The sequence below is a fragment of the Zootoca vivipara genome, chromosome Z (assembly GCF_963506605.1).
Source record: "Zootoca vivipara chromosome Z, rZooViv1.1, whole genome shotgun sequence".
NCBI lineage: Eukaryota > Metazoa > Chordata > Lepidosauria > Squamata > Lacertidae > Zootoca > Zootoca vivipara.
Genome location: NC_083294.1, coordinates 15,306,643 through 15,325,443, shown reverse-complemented (window position 1 = coordinate 15,325,443; position 18,801 = coordinate 15,306,643). Strand labels below are relative to the sequence as shown.

Genomic DNA, 18,801 nt, shown 5'->3' with positions numbered 1-18,801 from the left:
TTTCAGGTTAAGGACAGCGGGAAACCCAGAAGTACCGGAAACGGTTACTTCTGGGTTTCACCACTCACACATGCACAGAAGTGCTAAATTGCGCTTTGCGCATGCGCAGATACACCAAATTGCATCACGCGTGTGCGCAGACACAGTGCTTCAGGTTATGAACGCTGTGGGTGGTGGCCGTGCCTCACTCACGCATTACGTCCGGAACCCAGGGTTCCACTGTACATACATTAAAACTGGGGGGAAGGTGTGGAGAATGACATAAGTACATTCCACCCATATTTTAAAAAGCCATAGTTAAAAGCAAAAGGCCTGGTTGAAAAGGAATGTTGTTGCCTGGCACAACAATGGTCATCTAGTATAACCCCCTGCAATGCAGGAATCTCAACTACAGCATCCAACCATCCAACCTCTGCTTAAAAACCTTCAATGAGGGAGAGTCCACACTCCTGAGGGAATTCGTTCCATTGTCAAACAGCTCTTATTGTCAGAAAGTTCTTCCTTTTATTTAGGTGGAATCTTTCTTGTAACTTGAATCCATTGGTTGGAATCCTACCCTCCAGAGCATGAGAAAAGCTTGCTCCATCCTTCATGTGATAGCCCTTCCAAGATGGCTATCATTTCTCCTTTCAAGTCTCCTCTTTTCCAGGCTAAAAATACCCAGCTCCCTCAACCGTTCCTTATCAGGCTTGATTTCCAACCCTTAATCATCTTTGTTGCCCATCTATGCACAAGTTCCAGCTTGTCACCTGTTTGACTGCTGGCATAGTTATGGGGAAAGTGTCTCGGGTCAAACTGGACCCTTGGGTGGGCCACGATTGGCCCGCAGAGGCTGGAGGTTCCACCCACCTCTGCTCAAGAGGCTTCCATGAGATTGCAAAAGACATGGGACTCACATTTCCCTCGCTGCTTATCGATCGGAGAAGCTTGGTGAGGTACTGAAATACATTCAGCTGAATAGCTGTGCTGCCCATCCTTCTGATCGTGCTAGGAGACTCTTCGGGGCTCAGCATGTGGCGCAGCAAAGCCCAGGCCAAGAGAACCGGGGCATGATGTGTGACATCCCCCAGAGTTAACAGCAAACAGTCCACCTCCTACTCGGAACAAAAGAATCAAGCTCTTACTCAGGGAATCTTGGACATATAAGCATTCATTTTTTTATTGCATTTATATCCCACCTTTCCTCTAAGAAGCACAAGGTGGTGTACATAGATATCTTTCTTCCCATTTTATCCTCCTGTGAGATGGGTTAGGCTGAGAGACAGTGACTGGCCCAAGATGACCTTCATAGCCTAGTGGAGATTTGGACTCTGTTCTCCCAGGTCCTAGTCCAATACCCTAACTACTACACCCCACTGGCTCTCCTGACTATTCTTTTGTAGGTTTCACCACTGAACACGCAGGACTTGCAATGGGCTTACTTGGCGGATCTGCCCGGTGCCAGAGAATTTATGCTCCTCTTTCCTGTCATCCAACACACGCTCATGCAGAGAGTCGATTTCCATGCCTTCCACTAAAATGAGAGCACTGAAGTACCTGGAAGACAGGGAGTAAGGTGGCAAGAAAAAGATATAGGTGAGGGATGGGGTGGATCAAAGAAGTTAGAACTGGAAGAAGAAATATTCAGGAGATCACGTGCAATTATTTCTTTATTTTTTCAACCATATTTTTTGAGAGATGTGGTGTAAAAAAGAAAAAATCAGAGCAGCTTTGATGGCTGGCGAGCAAAAACAGACAGCAAAGTCATTACTGTTTGTCGGGGACTGGAGGCGGGCAGGTGTGGAGGACTCCCTGGTCCTGAATGGGGCAACTGTGCCCCTGAAGGACCAGGTACGCAGCCTGGGAGTCATTTTGGACTCACAGCTGCCCATGGAGGCGCAGGTCAATTCTGTGTCCAGGGTAGCTGTCTATCAGCTCCATCTGGTACGCAAGCTGAGACCCTACCTGCCTGCAGACTGTCTCGCCAGAGTGGTGCATGCTCTAGTTATCTCTCGCTTGAACTACTGCAATGCGCTCTATGTAGGGCTGCCTTTGAAGGTGACCTACAATTAATCCAGAATGCGGCAGCTAGACTGGTGACTTGGAGCGGGCGCCGAGACCACATAACATCGGTCCTGAAAGACCTACATTGGCTCCCAGTACGTTTCCAAGCACAATTCAAAGTGTTGGTGCTGACCTTTAAAGCCCTAAACGGCCTCGGTCCAGTATACCTGAAAGAGCATCTTCACCCCCACCATTCTGCCTGGACACTGAGGTCCAGTGCTGAGGGCTTTCTGGCGGTTCCCTCGCTGCAAGAAGACAAGTTACAGGGTACCAGGCAGAGGGCCTTCTCGGTAGTGGCACCCGCCCTGTGGAACGCCCTCCCACCAGATGTCAAAGAGAACAACAATTACCAGACCTTTAGAAGACATCTTAAGGCAGCCCTGTTTAGGGAAGCTTTTAATGTTTGATGGATTTCTGTATTTTAATGTTTTGTTGGAAGCCGCCCAGAGTGGCTGGGGTGAATGGCCAAACTAGATGTGGCACTGTAATGCCAAGAGCAAAGCAGGTCCTTTTGCCCACAGTGGTTTAAAAAGGACATGTAAAAACACAAAGAATTATATGCTTTGCCTGCACGTTCTCCCTACATGTTCCCAACACATCTACCCAGATGTGGCAAAATAGATGCATGGATGTTTTTCACATACATCTGTGTACTACCGCACCACCCTAATACACCTTTGGACGTAAAACAATGTCATCGGAGAAGCAGGTTGTGAAGATATTAAGAAAAAGGAAGAGGAGTGTGAGGGAGGCAGGCCCAGACAACATCAGGGTCTGCTCCAGTTGGACTGCCCCCGCCCAAAAAAACCTTTACATATTGTTTTACAAATACTTTATTGTCACTGTACCACTTGTTTACAGTGAGATTAAATGAGGCCCCCCCCCAATCTCTTAGTCCTTGTCACTCTCTGTGTTGCCGTACTACCAACCCCTAACGTCAGCTGCAATGTTGCTGTCTTCCATTCAGCAGCCTCACAGCCCATGGTTAGAAACTATTCTTCAACCTGTTGGTGTGGCGTGCCATGTTTCTATATCACCTGCCCAAGATTATATCATTTGTCTTAGTGCTTTAAAACTAAACTGCTTGGGTACCTAGGCAGAAAGGCAGTATATACCGGTAAATGCAATGAATAAATAAGAATAGAAGGGCATGCTGAATCAGGCTAATGGCCCCCATCTAGTCCAGGATCCTGTTCTTACAGGAGCCAACCTGTAGGGAAGCCACAAGCAAGATCTAAGCCCAATGGCACTCTTCCCTCCTGTGGCTTCCAGCAACTGATATTCAGAAACATTGCTGCCTCTAACTGCAAGCATAGCCATCATGACTAGTAGCCATTGATATCCCCCTCCTCTATGAATTTGTGCAATTCCCTTTTTAAAGCCAGGTTGGTGGCCATTCCTGCCTCCTGCGGAAGCAAGTTCCATAGTTAAACAATGTGTTGTGTAAGGAAGAATTTTCTTTTGCCTACCCTAAATCTTCCAACAATTTGGAACACGCTTGGGGCTGCAACAGCCTTTTTGAGAGCCCCCCCCCACTCACCCAATGCGCTCCACGAGATGATCCATGCTTTCATCCACTAGGTGCCTGTTGGTCTGCCGGGAGCCAAACCCCTGATCTTTGAACATTTTGGTGAAAGTCAACAGCTCTTCTGCTGCCATCTCGAAGTAGGCATAGTAGAGGAAAATGACTTCCAGCAGCATTGACTGCTCCCGGAGGCACTGCATGAACCAGCGAGACACCTGCCGCTCGGTCTGAATAAGCAGGATACGTATTACAATTACATGCAAACACAATGTGGGGGTTAGAGTGGGGAAAGAGAGAAAATATAGCTTTTAATCAACTCAATTCCATGTGGATTTTGGTCAGGCTGACTGGCGCTAATTTATTCATTTATTTCTGAAAATTTCTATACAGTACTGCTTGGTTCTAAAACCAGAAAACAACCCTTTAAAATGATTTACAAAATAATGCAATTATCAGCAAAAAAAGTTATAAACCACTATTTTAAAACATTCAAATAATGAAAGTCAGAAATACAAAAATCTGGAACGAACAAAATACCATTAGGCTTCCATGGGTCTCCCATGTGGGTGCTTCGGATTGGTACAGCTCCTCAAACTGCTTCCGGTAATTAGGAACCAGCTCCTTATCCAGTTTTTCCACACAATGAGAATACTGGGCCTTTTATAAAGCAAAATAATTTGGTTAAGATCACCACCAGGGACAGATTTAATTTAATGCTATTGTGGGGGAAACCAAAAAATAAAAGCCCAATACCATGTAAGGGTGTCTCTCATCCTGGAAATATGTGAGAAGCTGGAGGACACAGCGCAGGATACAGATCCGCTCTTCATAGTAATAGTCAGCAAGCTGTGGAAATATATGTCACCACCCGTTATCACTAGTAGCTGCATTTTGATTTTAGGTGACCTCCCCTACATCCTTCTATTAATTTTCTACTAAATACAGTGGTACCTCAGGTTACAGACACCTCAGTTTACATACACTTCAGGTTACAAACTTCACTAACCTGGAAGTAGTACCTTGGGTTAAGAACTTGACCTCAGGATGAGAACAGAAATCGTGCGGCGGCAGCAGGAGGCCCCATTAGCTAAAGTGGTACCTCAGGTTAAGAACGGTTTCAAGTTCAGAACGGACCTCTGGAATGATTAAGTTCGTAGCCAGAGGTACCACTGTAGTAAATTCTTTCCCTTAACCCCAAAACTTTATGGTGTTCCAGGTTATAAAGCAGGGCTCTGGAAGCTGTGGCTTTCCAGATTTGTTGGACTCCAGTTCCCATCATCCATGACTGTATGGCCAACCTGCTTGGGTCTGATAGGAGTTGCTGTCGCTAAAATATTCCCCAACCTTTCTATTAAAGGTCCCAGAATGTCATCAATTTTTTCAACTCAAAGGGACCTTCCACTGAAAATCTTAAGGTCTTTCTTCTGATTTTGTCCCTTAAGACTGTGGCATTTTAAAATCACACACCCACCCACACACCCGACATGTTTATCCATTAAAATATTTACTTAGTGCTGGTGGGGAGATTTATTTTTTTTAGAAGACTCCCTTATTTTGATACCTATTCTGAAGAGAAATGGCTTTATGACTGCCCCAAAGACAGTCAATTAACATGCTACACATCTGGATGATAAGGTGGGAGGGAGGCAGTTTTGCAACTGTCACAAGTGCCAGCAAATCCACATCCATTGTGGTCATCACCACCACAGCTCCTCAAGTTGCAAGGACCACCAGCAGATTCCACATGTATCTGCAGAAAAGCAGTGTGTAGAAATGGCCATCAAAAATAAGATTGCAGCGTCGTTACTGACCTTCAGTATCAAAGCCTGACTCTGCCTTTCGTCGTCCAGAACAGCCTATGCAGAAACATAATAAAAGTAACATAAAGTAACTGATAACCATTAAAAGCATCATAAAATAGCTTGCGGCATGCAACAAAATCTCATGTATATTGGAAGCACTGCAAGGGATTTTGGTTATCATTCCCCACCCCACCATCCTCCAGATCTCAAGCTTCAAACTTTGCTCACTTAAAAATGTTGATTAGTGATTTTAAAATGTTACTACCGTAAGAACTAGCTTACTGTTACAGTGGGACCTATTTTCAGAACACAAAAGAATATAATAAGAGCCCTGCTGGATCAGGCCTTTGGCCCAACAGCATCCTGTATTCACAGTGGCCAACCAGATGCCCCAATGGGAAACCCACAAGCAGGACCCAAGTGCAAGAGCACTCTTCCAACGTGCAGTTTTCAGCAACTGGTATACAGAAGCATTAGTGCCTCTGACCATGGAAGCAAGGGCATAGTCATCATCAAAGCCATCAATGGCAACTTGCCACATCTCCTTCATTGCTATTTCTAATCCTATTTTAAAGTTGGTGGCCATCACTGTTGCCTGAAGGCAGTGTGCACAGCAGACCAGGGCCCTCCAAGAGTTTTGGACTATAACTCCCATCAGCCCCAAACACCACAGCCATATGATGCAGAGGCTGATGGGAGTTGTAGTCCAAAATGTCTGGAGGGCCCTCAAGTTGGGAAAGCATTGCAGACTTAATGAAATTCACTTTAAGGAGATTGCTAGCATGGCTAATGTAGCCAAGAAGTTAGGCCTTACCTAACTTTGCAGCATCAAAGAAAGGGATTAGCAGATTCCCAGCTACACAGAGCCATCTGTACCTACATATGTCAACATAAACACTGAAGATAGATCCCCGCACAGTTGAAAATTACCAACCTTTAAGGAGTCTCTGGTCCCCCTATAATCTTCTTGAAGAAAACACTGTAACAGCTGCACACTTTGCTCTTCATCCAGACCCTGGAGTAACACACATATTCAGCCACTTTCCAGTAAGGGGTGGGTGCATTCAATACACCTCCTTTGGACAATGTTTTTAAAGGAGTACAGCAAATTAAATTTGCCCCAGCTAGCTCTCAAGGCTTCTATGAAGTATTGTGCTTCCAAATTATGCTGAGTCATCTGATCAAATCTCAAACCCCGCCAGAAACTACTGCCATTCAATTAGGGAATTAGATGGTGATAACTCTCTCTCTTGCATTCCTCCCTCCAGAGGAAAGTTTATCAGGGAAGAACAAAGGAAGCAACAGAGCTGCCTGTTACATCTACTCACCAAGAACTTGCTGGTTCTCAGACCCAACTCCTTCAGCGGAGCAGCCACATTTTTGTCAGCTTTCACTTTCTCGGCTGAACTTGCACTGCAGATTTTATTATTATTAAAAAGTTAACTTGTAGCAAAGAGAAGTCACAAAAGCTTTTTGTTCATAAAGCAAAACAAGCATGTAATTTAGACATCTTTATAACAGCTGTATTGTTATAAACTATTTTCTCCCCTCCGAAGGACTTACAGGGACTAAGCTCCATCAACTAGGCAGTGGAAATGTTACCCTACTAGCTCAAGCCCTTGAAACAAGGTATAGAAACTTCATCTGACTCATTTGAAATTAAGACCATAAGAGAAGTTCTACCACTTCTAGCCAAGCACACATTTAGCCCGGCATGCCACTTCCAATTGTAGCCAATCAGAAACCCTAATTTCTATGGACTTTTGGTGGTCACAGCTGAGCTATTCCATGCTGTTGCCTCCCTAGCAACTGAAGTTCTGTGCTAGACTGCCTCTGAACTTGGAAGTTCCATTTAGCTGCCATAGGTGACATTTAAGCTATCACATCACCAATCCTCCACAAGTATTTTTGTAAAATAATCAGCACATCATCTTCCAGCACCCCATCTTTCCACACACTGAATGAAATGAAAGCCAAAAGGATTCTCAAAAAGCCTCCAGTGTGTGTGGTAAAGAACATGGCTCTATTTCATAACTTTGACGCTCCTATTTGATTTAGTTATTTTCTGTTCCCGCTGAAAATTTTCAATTAAAGATTTATTTTAGAAGAGTCTGATTCTGCCATCAGCACTGCAGGGGGTTGGACTAGATGACCCTCGTGGTCCCTTACAACTTTACATTTCTATGATCTGTTCCAATAGCAGATCTTTGACAATATAGCACCTACAAAGCCAATTAGTAGGTTTGACTCATTTTTAATAGCTTGTAAATGTGTCAGATATGCTTTTATTTCGGGTTTTCATTTTAGTGGATCTACTCTGGGTGAAACTGAGCTGGATACAAGCCTTGATAAATAATAATGAATAAATTACTGTACCTGGGTGGCTTGTAGTAAGAAAGTCCTTCGAGCAGCCTCCGCCAGTGTTTATTCAACTCTTCCTCAATCTGAGCCTAGAAAAGACCAAAATAATAGCAAATACATCATTCTCCATGCTTGAAACTTAAAAAGGAACGTGCTCATTTACACCATCATGTACAAAGCCTGACAAGAGCAACAAATCATAATCACCTACGGTTTAGATTCCTGCATAAGCAGAACAGAATCATTCCTGATTATCAGCCATGGTGGGTGGGACTATGTGAGTTATAGTCCACAATATCTGGAAGGCACCATGGTGGCACCCCCCCCCCCAAACCTAGCATTCAAATTAGTGTATACATAACAGAATCATCCCTGACCATTGGGCTAAACTGATGGGTTGTAGTCCAGAATTTCTGCAGGGGATCCCTGATTTACAGTTTGGATTCTTCTTTTTAAAAAAGATAAAATTATAATAAAAAGAAAAGGAACTTGTTTGTGTTTTGCCTTCAGGTGGAAGAAGACAGAATCTGGGCATGTTCAGCTCACAATCAGGGACTCCTTCCTTAGGGGTTGGGGAATAAGGGAAGCAGGCTACTCTACTAAACGGCCTCAGCCCAGTATACCTGAAGGAGCATGTCCACCATTCACACTGTCCACACTGAGGTCCAGCTCCGAGGGCCTTCTGGCGGTTCCCACACTGCGAGATGTGAGCTTACAGGGAACCAGGCAGAGGGCCTTCTCGGTAGTGGTGCTCTCCTTGTGGAACGCCCTCCCATCCGATGTCAATGAAATAAGCAGCTATCCCATTTTTAAAAGACATCTGAAGGCAGCCCTGTTTAGGGAAGTTTTTAATGTTTGATATTTTATTGTGCTTTTAATTCTGTTGGGAGCCGTCCAGAGTGGCTGGGGAAACCCAGCCAGGTGGGCGGGGTATAAATATTATTATTATTATTATTATTATTATTATTCCAGGCGAGATAGCCTGTCTACACCAGAAACCATTCTACACAAACGTGCAGCATTAGGAAGAACAAATATTACATGGGAAGTGAATTATATGGAAAAATCACCTCTGTATACATGTTTAAGGTATAGTCAGAGGCTACACAATGATGATGGCAGACATCCCAGAAAAGCATCCCCAACAAAAAAAGGTGGAAAACCCATCCTCTACTTACTGGTTCTCTCAGAGCTGATCTGCCCAACAGAATGGTCCACAGTTCTCTGCTGCTTCTAGAAAAATAATGTATTTTGAAAGAGAAAGAACTGTATCTGTTTTGCTTCTTTTATGTCTTTTTTATTGTAATGTACCCATTTACTTATATATACAAGATTTATATACTGCCATATCATAAACATATATTACAGCTGTTTACATCATTAAAGCAACAGTAACATCATAAAAAGTTAAAAACAAGTTAAAAGCAAAAAGAAATTAAAAAACATCAATAGACCATTGTAGGCTATTGTCTGCATAGGCTTGGTAGAGTAGAAAAGCTTTCAGCAGGCATTTAAAAGCTGGCACAGAAGGTGTCTGCTAAATCTCTATTGGCAAGGTATTCCACAGGACTCTCCAACTGGAGCTTCCAAACCAGACCAAAGGGCAGCCCCACAAATTGTACAACACCCTACAGCAGGCACGTCCAAAGTCCGTTTAGGGGGCCTAATCCAGCCTGCTGGTCAGTTTAATCCAGCCCCTGTGGCAGTTTATTTCCTGGGGTAAAATCCTAAAAAAAAACACCTCAACAAATTCAACCCTAAAAAAATGTCAACAATTTTGGTCAGCCCTCATGACCCTTCACTTCATCAAATCTGGCCCTCTTTGAAAAAAGTTCAGACACCACTGCCCTACAGTAATTCAACCTCAAGGTTACCAATGCATGAGCTATCATGGCCAAGCTATCCCTGTCCAGGAATGGTTGTGGTTGGCAAACCAGATGAAGCTGATAAAAGGCACTCCTAGCCACAAAGGATACTTGGGCTTAGAATCATAGAGTTGGAAGAGACCACAAGGGCCATCCAGTCCAACCCCCTGCCAAGCAGGAAACACCATCAAAGCATTCTTGACATATGGCTTGACATATAGTATTACTACTATCTCACTTCCTTTCGAATGTTTGGCCATCAGTTCCAGGAAGGCATCATCTGTGTCCTCAGTTTGGCTTGGGGATCTATAGTAAACTCCCACAATGAGATCACTGTTATTTTTCTCTCCCTTAATTTTGACCCAGATACACTCAACTTGGCTTTGAAGTTTTAAAAGGCTTCAAGTGGCAAAGATGCAACCAGGAGTACTGTACTCCCAAACTACGCACTTGCTCCTTCAGAGGGAGTACAACCCTATCCAGAGCAGGTAACTTGCCAACTTTCCGAACTTGGGAACCAGCCACCCAAAGAGCCTGAGTCTTCCCAGGATTCAAACACAGTTTAACTGGCCCTCATCCAGTCCACCACTGCATCCAGACACAGGTTCAAAGCTTTCACAGTCTTTCCTGATTCAGATGTTAAGGAGAGGTAGAGCTGCATATCATCCCTGCATACTGGTGAAACCACACTGCAGTATGTGGAACACAATAGCACAAGTGCCATGGGCCAAGGAGCACTAACCCAGTGCTACTTTCTGGTCATCACCTTGAAGATACAAACAGAACCACTGTAATGCAGTGACTCCACAATGCCCATCTCACTAAATCAGTTGAGGAGGATACCATGGTCAATGATATCAAAAGTTGTTGAGAGATCAAGATGCAACAGGATCACACTCTCCCTGTCCCTCTCACAATAAAGGTCATCCATCAGGGCAACCAAGGCTGATTCCATTTCAAAACCAGGTGTGAATCAATGTTAGATACTCAGATAAGTAAGCCAAATGGCCCCTTAAACCTAGGCTAAAAGTGCAACAACAACATGTCTAGTCACCATTTTCCCCTCAAGACAGCGAAGCAAAAAATGAATTGTGTATATTGTAATATATTTTACAATTCAGTCGCACATTTTACAAATTACAGTAATCCTTTTTCTTAGAAACCGTTTTCTTAGAAACACAATTCACATCAGTGACACATTTTAATATCACATTATCAACTGTTAACTGGACACCACAAACATAAATGGGGCTGAGCCTCAGCAATAGTGGACAACCAGAATTCATTTGAATAAATAAAAAATTTTAAATATCAGTATATATGTGTGTGTATTAAATAAAATATTGTGCTACATTTGTATGCAACACTGCTTTACATGACAATAATATACTATGTATTACTTGTGCTAAATCCATAAACCAAATTGGTCTTCTAATATGTCCCATAGCAACAGCCTTCCATTGAGCATTGGAGCTCCAGGGAGGGAAATCATGATAACAAAAATGCAACAACAAGCAGCAAATAAATGGAGTTTCACGACTCTCAGTAAAACACATATATCTACCTACACACCATTTTGCCCACCTTGATCCAACAACAATTAAAAAGGATACATGGATATAATTGTTGTTATGCACATCAAACCAATGCCATACAATTCTGCATCATTAAAAGCTATGCAGTCCGCAACAGCCTCTTAATGCATTTTTATGAGTACCGTAAGTCTGGCTCCAACCAAGCCCAACTCTGCTGGAAAAAGGCAGGCCCAGTGGAGAAGTAGAACTTAGTTCTAACTCGCTTCACTTTAGCAGCCAGAAAATGCATATGAGTCAAAAGGACAACTCTCTTTTCCTGTTATCTCTCCTACAAAGCAAGAGATACATGTTAAAAGCTCTACTACAAGGCTACAGCAGAAATCTGCAATTGTTGGGGTAGGGCTTCTATTTAAGCATACTGGTACATTAATTTATTCTGAGCACCTTAGAATATTATTACCATTTACATTGTAGCTTAAATTCAGAGAAATATTTCACTGCCTATATTTTCTACATCCAATATGCCAGCAAGTTTGGAAAACTCAGCAATGGCCAGAGGATTGGAGAAGATCAGTCTACATCCCAATCCCAAAGAAGGGCAGTGCCGAAGAATGCTCCAACTATCGCACAACTGCGCTCATTTCACACGCTAGCAAGGTTATGCTTAAAATTCTACAAGGCAGGCTTAGGCAGTATGTGGACCGAGAACTCCCAGAAGTGCAAGCTGGATTTCGAAGGGGCAGAGGAACCAGAGACCAAATAGCAAACATGCGCTGGATTATGGAGAAAGCTAGAGAGTTCCAGAAAAATGTCTACTTCTGCTTCATTGACTATGCAAAAGCCTTTGACTGTGTCGACCACAGCAAACTATGGCAAGTTCTTAAAGAAATGGGAGTGCCTGATCACCTCATCTGTCTCCTGAGAAATCTCTATGTGGGACAAGAAGCTACAGTTAGAACTGGATATGGAACAACTGATTGGTTCAAAATTGGGAAAGGAGTACGACAAGGTTGTATATTGTCTCCCTGCTTATTTAACTTATATGCAGAATTCATCATGCGAAAGGCTGGACTAGATGAATCCCAAGCCGGAATTAAGATTGCCGGAAGAAATATCAACAACCTCAGATATGCAGATGACACAACCTTGATGGCAGAAAGTGAGGAGGAATTAAAGAACCTTTTAATGAGGGTGAAAGAGGAGAGCGCAAAATATGGTCTGAAGCTCAACATCAAAAAAACCAAGATCATGGCCACTGGTCCCAAATAGAAGGGGAAGAAATGGAGGCAGTGAGAGATTTTACTTTCTTGGGCTCCTTGATTACTGCAGATGGTGACAGCAGTCACGAAATTAAAAGACGCCTGCTTCTTGGGAGAAAAGCAATGACAAACCTAGACAGCATCTTAAAAGGCAGAGACATCACCTTGCCGACAAAGATCCGTATAGTACCTTTAGTATAGTATAGTTAAAGCTATGGTTTTCCCAGTAGTGAAGACCCATTTATACAGCTAGGAAAGCAAGTGGAAACAGAAAAATGCCTCCAGTTGGTTTTGGAAAGTGGAAAAGTGTCACACTATGAGTTACTGCAGAGTGGGCTTCTCAGATCTTTAGAACTTGTAGGAGAAACTCTCGCAGACTGCAGCAATCTGCTAGGTGTATAAGGGATAAAGTAAGTTGTACAGGCACAGTAGTGATGTATGGAAGTGAGAGCTGGACCATCAAGAAGGCTGATCGCCGAAGAATTGATGCTTTTGAATTATGGTGCTGGAGGAGGCTCTTGAGAGTCCCATGGACTGCAAGAAGATCAAACCTATCCATTCTGAAAGAAATCAGCCCTGAGTGCTCACTGGAAGGACAGATCCTGAAGCTGAGGCTCCAATACTTTGGCCACCTCATGAGAAGAGAAGACTCCCTGGAAAAGACCCTGATGTTGGGAAAAATTGAGTTTCTAACACTGCCCCAAGTACAGTTATTTCTACAAACACAGAACCTATGTACATTGCCAATATGAACTTCCCATTCCTGTGCACCCGGAGAAGAAAATGTATTGCAGTTGAAGCCCAGAGAGACCAAGAAACAGCTTCCTAAGATCCTATTTAAATCAGCCTTTAACTCAGTACCTTACTTAGATTTTAAAGATTGAGACATAGCTCAGTGCTTACAGTTTCTGTCTGCACACAGAAAGGCCCAGGTTTAATCCCTAGCAGCATCTCCAGGTAGGGCTGGGAAGGTCCCCTGCCTGATACGCTGGAGAGTGGCTGCCAGTTTGTGTAGGCAGGGACCCCAAACTAAGGCCCAGGGGCCAGATGCGGCCCAAACGCATTCTAAATCCGGCCCGTGGACGGTCCAGGAATCAGCATGTTTTTACATGAGTAGAATGTGTCCTTTTATATCTCTGGGTTCGTTCATTTTTTATAAAAAAAAAGAAAAGAAAAAGATATAGTCCTGCCCCCCCACAATGTCTGAGGGACAGTGGACTGACCCCCTGCTGGAAAAGTTTGCTGACCCCTGGTGTAGGCAATACTGAGCTAGAAGGGCCAATGGCCTGACTTGGTATAAGGTAGTTTCCCCTGCCCCCTGTTTAACTGAGCACTTTATTCAAGACCATGAGGTCTAGAACCTTCTTTTACATTTAGGAGAATGCGTATAGCTCAGTGGCAGAGCATCTTAGGTCCCAAGTTCAATCCCCAGCAGCATTTCCAGGTAAGGTTGGTGGGAAAACCCTGTCCGAAAACCTGGAGAGTGGCTGGTGCCAGCCAGTGTGGAAAAAACTGAGCTAGATGGACCAAAGGTGCAACTCAGTAAAAGGAAGTGGTGTGTCTTCCAAGGAAAGGCCATAGCTCACTGACTGGAGCATCTGCTTGGGATGCATAAGTTTCCCAGGTTCAGTCCCAAACAGCATCTCCATGTACCACTTTCAACATCCCCTGAAAAGAACCCCAAAGAGCCACTACTTCTGGTCAGTGTGAGCAACACCGAGCAAGGCCAATGGGCTGGCTCATGAGAAGACAGCTTCCTATTCATTTATTTAATTCAGGCATCCCCAAACTGCGGCCCTCCAGATGTTTTGGCCTACAACTCCCATGATCCCTAGCTAACAGGAACAGGGGTCAGGGATGATGGGAATTGTAGTCCAAAAATCTGGAGGACCGAAGTTTGGGGGTGCCTGATTTAATTTCACGAGATTTATACACTGCTTGGTTCTTTAAAGGAAAAAAACCTCAAAGCAGTTTACAAAAAGATAAAACAAGAAAATCAAGAAAAATCAACAACTGTGCTTTGAAACAAACAAAAGTTAGAATACGTAAACAGATTGAAATGACCTCAACTTTCTTAGCATGAATCCAACTAGCTTCTAATTGCGACTAAAACCAACCACATGCATTCATTCAAAGGGAGTAGGGTTAAGTTCTGGCCCAACAATCTCCCTTCTCGGGCTGATTCAGCCACAATTTAAAATAAAATCATTTTATTTCATTTCGAGGCAACTGCGCGATCTTTTTCTCCCCTCGCCCTCACCCAAGCGGTCAGTCGCTCCTCGCAACGCGCGGCTTCCCTTACCTCGCGCACAGCCCTCCAGTCGCCATCTTGCCTTTTTTCCGTGCCCCACCCCCTTTCCCACTTGACATTCTCCCTCCCAAAATCAGCCAATCCTTGAGCTAGGAAGGGAGACAGAAGAGGGTAGAGCGAACGGCTAGAGCGCCTCTTTCCCGCTGTCCGCGAGTCACGTGACACAAGGCCGTTCTCTCTATCTCTCTTGCATCTTCTTGCCACAGTGGTGGGAGGGAGGAGGAAGCGTGTGGGGCGCAGGGTGAGGGAGGCGACGTGACGCGTTGTGCGTAGCACGTCGACAAGATGGCGGCGCCCAGTAGGGTGAGTTTATTACCGAACAGGGATCTGCTGGGTGAGGCAATGAAAGGTTTGTAGAGGCCTGTTGAGGTTGCTTTCATTAAAAATATATATTTTAAAATTTATGGTGGGTGCGGGAGAAAAAGCAGCTGGGTATAAATATTTTAATGCATTTCTTTACTTGGCTTATTAATATTATTTATATATTTAGATTTGATAAATTAAATGTATTTGCCAGAGCCAAGTTAGCACAGCGTAGGGTGCTGAATGCAGAAAGGTAACCGATCGCGCAGTGAGGCAACCTGACGCTACCCTGGAGTTCATGGTCGTTCGTTATTTGCTATTCGTTTATTACTGTTCTTTATTAATATTCATTTAATTTCCGCTTTATATTTTTAAGGGGGATCTCAAAGTGACTTACAATACATTAAACATAGAAGAGAGCAATCTAGAATAAAACATTACTGAAGGAAGTCAGATATAAAGTATACATTGAAAGCAACATAATTAGCAGGAAACCAAGCTATTATCTTAAAGATTTCAAAATAAAACAATAGGCTACAAAGGAGGTCAAGTACAGAATCCATCAGAAGTGTTACTTACATGCTGTGCAAAAGTCTCCAAGCACCTAATGGCATCTTTAGAAACATAAATACAAACACCTTTCATGTATCATTAAAAGAAGAACAAAGTAGCCTTCCTCCCTCTCAGTAAATTGGGAGCACACCAGTAATTAGAGTCGTTCTGCCCTCACAGTAACCTTGTGAGGTAGGCTGAGTAGTTTTCTCTGGCGCTATAAAGAATGTTGGTGCAAATTTTAAAATGGGATAATATTCTTAAGGGGCTTTGTGGGGAAAGGGGATAGATAGAGAGGTATATTCTTATTGTTGCTGCTGTTTGTTATTTTACTGCATATTGAGGAGGCATAGGAAATAAGGGTGACATTTGGGTGTGAAAGTAGAAATGTGAAAATGGGTCATGACAGGTACCAGTATTGCCACTGATTTTTTAATCTCATTCTAAACCGCCATCTCAAGGCAATAAGGTAACTAAAAACAGCAAATACTTATAGAACAAAACTAAATTTCTAACAAGCGGACACTCACACTAAAGACCCATTTTTCCAGCTGGGAAAGCCTGCCAGAACAAACATGCCTGCAATTGTTTCTGAAAAGTGCAGATAGTGGGTGCCTTTTGTATCTCACTGTGGCCGCTGCTTCATTACGGTTGTAGGAGGGGTAGATATGTGTAAGTCTGTGATTAATTTAAATGGATTGCATGACTGTTTTTGAGTGAATTATTGGGAATGAACACTACTTACCGTAATTCTATGGTAGAGAGCAGGGTTCGAGGACAGGATTTGACTGGTGGGCTAGATCCTCATTCCACCCTACAGGTGGGCCACTTTTCAGGTTGGTAGAACTGCCTACCTGTCAACCATTTGATGCCACTGTGACATCAGGTGACACAACTTCAAAGGAAAGAACTAGGTATGTGCTCCTGATTCTTCCCTTTCTTACTCTGCAGTCCTGCTTGAACTTGAGACAGGCCTTCAAAGGAAGATCCAATGGGGATTTTCTGTGCTAAACAGTGGATCATTTAGCACCAAGTCCTGCTTGCCAAGGAGTGAGCAGGAGTGCAAGTACACAAGTTCCTTTGTGGTTACATGTGAGACATTTGTTGTGGGGCAAGTAGCCATGGCTTGGGGTGGGGAACCTTCAAAAACTAAATTAGAGCTTGTTTGCAGAAAGTTCTGCATGCCTAGTGTAGGGTGGTTGTGTGCTTAGATTTCAGGTGCTCAGGATATGTAATTCTCTAACTTTATCTCATTTTATTGTTAGAATTGCCCTGTGAGGTAGATTAAGCTGTGAGTGACCTGTCCAAGTACATGTACCCTGCTTCATGACCTTTATGACTGAGCAGGGATTTGAGGCTGGTCCTCCAACACCCAAGCTCAACAGCTTTCTCCATTATATCGCACTGACCGAATGTGATAGGTAAGAAACATAGTATTGGAAAATGCAACTGATGGTTCTAGGGTTGCTAAATGCGTGTGCTTAAGTCAGGGTGGTCCAACATGTGGCTCAAGGGCCACATGTGGTCCTTGATCCCTTTTTTGGTGGCCCACAACATTTGGCGTCCCACCCCACAGCCCTTGCACTGCCTTACGTGGCGCCTCCTTACCCAGCTCTGACAGGGTCCTAGAAGCTTCCTGCCTTCTTCCCGAAAGCCTAGTTTGCACTTTCCCATCATTGGGAAGATGGGAGGGCTCCAGGACCCTGCCAGAGTCTTACATCTGTGCCTCACCTAGCCTGCTTTGGGAAGGCAACATGAGGGCTAGAGGATTGTCAGATTTTTGCCTCACTCACTTCCTGCCCTTCTGCGCAACGGGTTCCGTGTCAAAGTACTCTTGCAGCCTACTTGGCATGAAAAGTTGGACCACTCTAGCTTAAGTGTTTGATGGTTTGTGGGTGTAGCCAACACTCCTTGCATGTGTTATGTGGGAAACATAATCATAGCATTTGCTGCAGAGAGTATGGAGCCACCATGCAAAACCAGCTTGGGCAGAAGATTGGACATGACTTGATCAGGTGCCTTAATTCCAGTAGGTGTACTCTTAAATAGAACTTAGTTGGATGCAACACACATTTATGATGTGGATGTGCCATGGATTCATGTAAGTATATCAATTTATTGTTTATGCTTTAAATAGCCACACCATCAGAATATAGGTCGTTTGCATATAAATGAAATTAAGCAAGATAAGAGGCTCCCCCCCAAAAAAAAAAAAACCAGGGAGATGGATTTCAGTAGAAACAGAAGGAAGATTTACTCCATCCTCACACTGAGGCAGAATTCTCTATATCTTAAACAACCAAACCACAGTGGGTTGTATCCAGTGGTATTCCTACTCAGAGCTCAGAGCAGACCCATTCAGATCAAGGGAAGTCCTAGGGCCTCTCTATTCTGCCTTAGTCAAACACCATCTGGAGTACAGTGGCCAACTCTGGGCACCCTAGTTTAAGAATGATATTGACAAACTGGAACATGTGCAGCGGAATGCAACCAAGATGATCAAGGGTCTGGGAACCAAGCTGTCCTGAATCCCCAGCATATCTGGCAGCAAGTCCCACTGTCATATACAGTATGTTAAGTCCAGAGTCCAGCAGTCAGGGAACACAGTCCATTGGAAGTCCTGGAGCATCTAAGCCAAGGTCCAGCAACATAGGCAGTTGAGCATATGCAGCCCCTCATCTCTGCTTCCCTTTTATATCTTGAATCCTGATTGCAGCATCTAGGCTTGACAAGCCATGTGACCCTCACCTGTTCTGAGCCTACTTCAGCTGAGGAATCACACATCTTCCCCCACCCCACCTGGGTTGTGAGGCTAAAGAGCTCCACCTGGGCTGTGGAGCCTTGCCTGCCTCAGCCTCCCAGAGCATACCTCCCATTGCTCACTATGCTTCAGAGCCTGCCTTGTTCATGGAGACAGAAGCTCTTCTGGTCCCTGCACCCTGACCCCTTGCCATCCCGTCATCCTGTGCAACTCCAATCTCTCCTTTCCCATCCCCAGCTTGCCTTGGTGGGTCCCAGTCACACCTTGCCAGGATCCTGTTCCTCCTCCCTGTTGTCCTCCACACAAACTTTAAGAGAAACGGTTGAGGGAGATGGGTATATTTAGGTTGCTTAAGAGAAGACTGAGAGGTGATTTGGTAGCCATATTCAAGTTATCCAAAGAGCTGTTATATGGAAGATAGAGCAAACTTCTTTTCTGCTGCTCCAGAGGGTAGGGCCTGAACCAGTTGGATACAAATTATAAG

General features: G+C 44.0%; 1 protein-coding gene across 1 annotated transcript in view; it reads right to left on the bottom strand.

Moving 5' to 3' along the window:
- The window catches only part of NUP188 (nucleoporin 188), a 47,786-nt gene extending 33,049 nt beyond the window's left edge, over positions 1 to 14,737 (bottom strand). The window contains exons 1-11 of the mRNA XM_035113024.2: positions 14,693 to 14,737; positions 8,910 to 8,964; positions 7,747 to 7,820; positions 6,699 to 6,783; positions 6,305 to 6,385; positions 5,380 to 5,424; positions 4,322 to 4,414; positions 4,106 to 4,225; positions 3,584 to 3,795; positions 1,422 to 1,536; positions 897 to 1,094 (exon numbers count right to left, since the gene is read on the bottom strand). Coding sequence (XP_034968915.1) covers positions 897 to 1,094; positions 1,422 to 1,536; positions 3,584 to 3,795; positions 4,106 to 4,225; positions 4,322 to 4,414; positions 5,380 to 5,424; positions 6,305 to 6,385; positions 6,699 to 6,783; positions 7,747 to 7,820; positions 8,910 to 8,964; positions 14,693 to 14,718 — 1,104 coding nt within the window. The 5' untranslated portion in view covers positions 14,719 to 14,737. The remainder of the gene's footprint in view (positions 1 to 896; positions 1,095 to 1,421; positions 1,537 to 3,583; positions 3,796 to 4,105; positions 4,226 to 4,321; positions 4,415 to 5,379; positions 5,425 to 6,304; positions 6,386 to 6,698; positions 6,784 to 7,746; positions 7,821 to 8,909; positions 8,965 to 14,692) is intronic.
- Between the last annotated feature and the right edge of the window lie 4,064 nt (positions 14,738 to 18,801).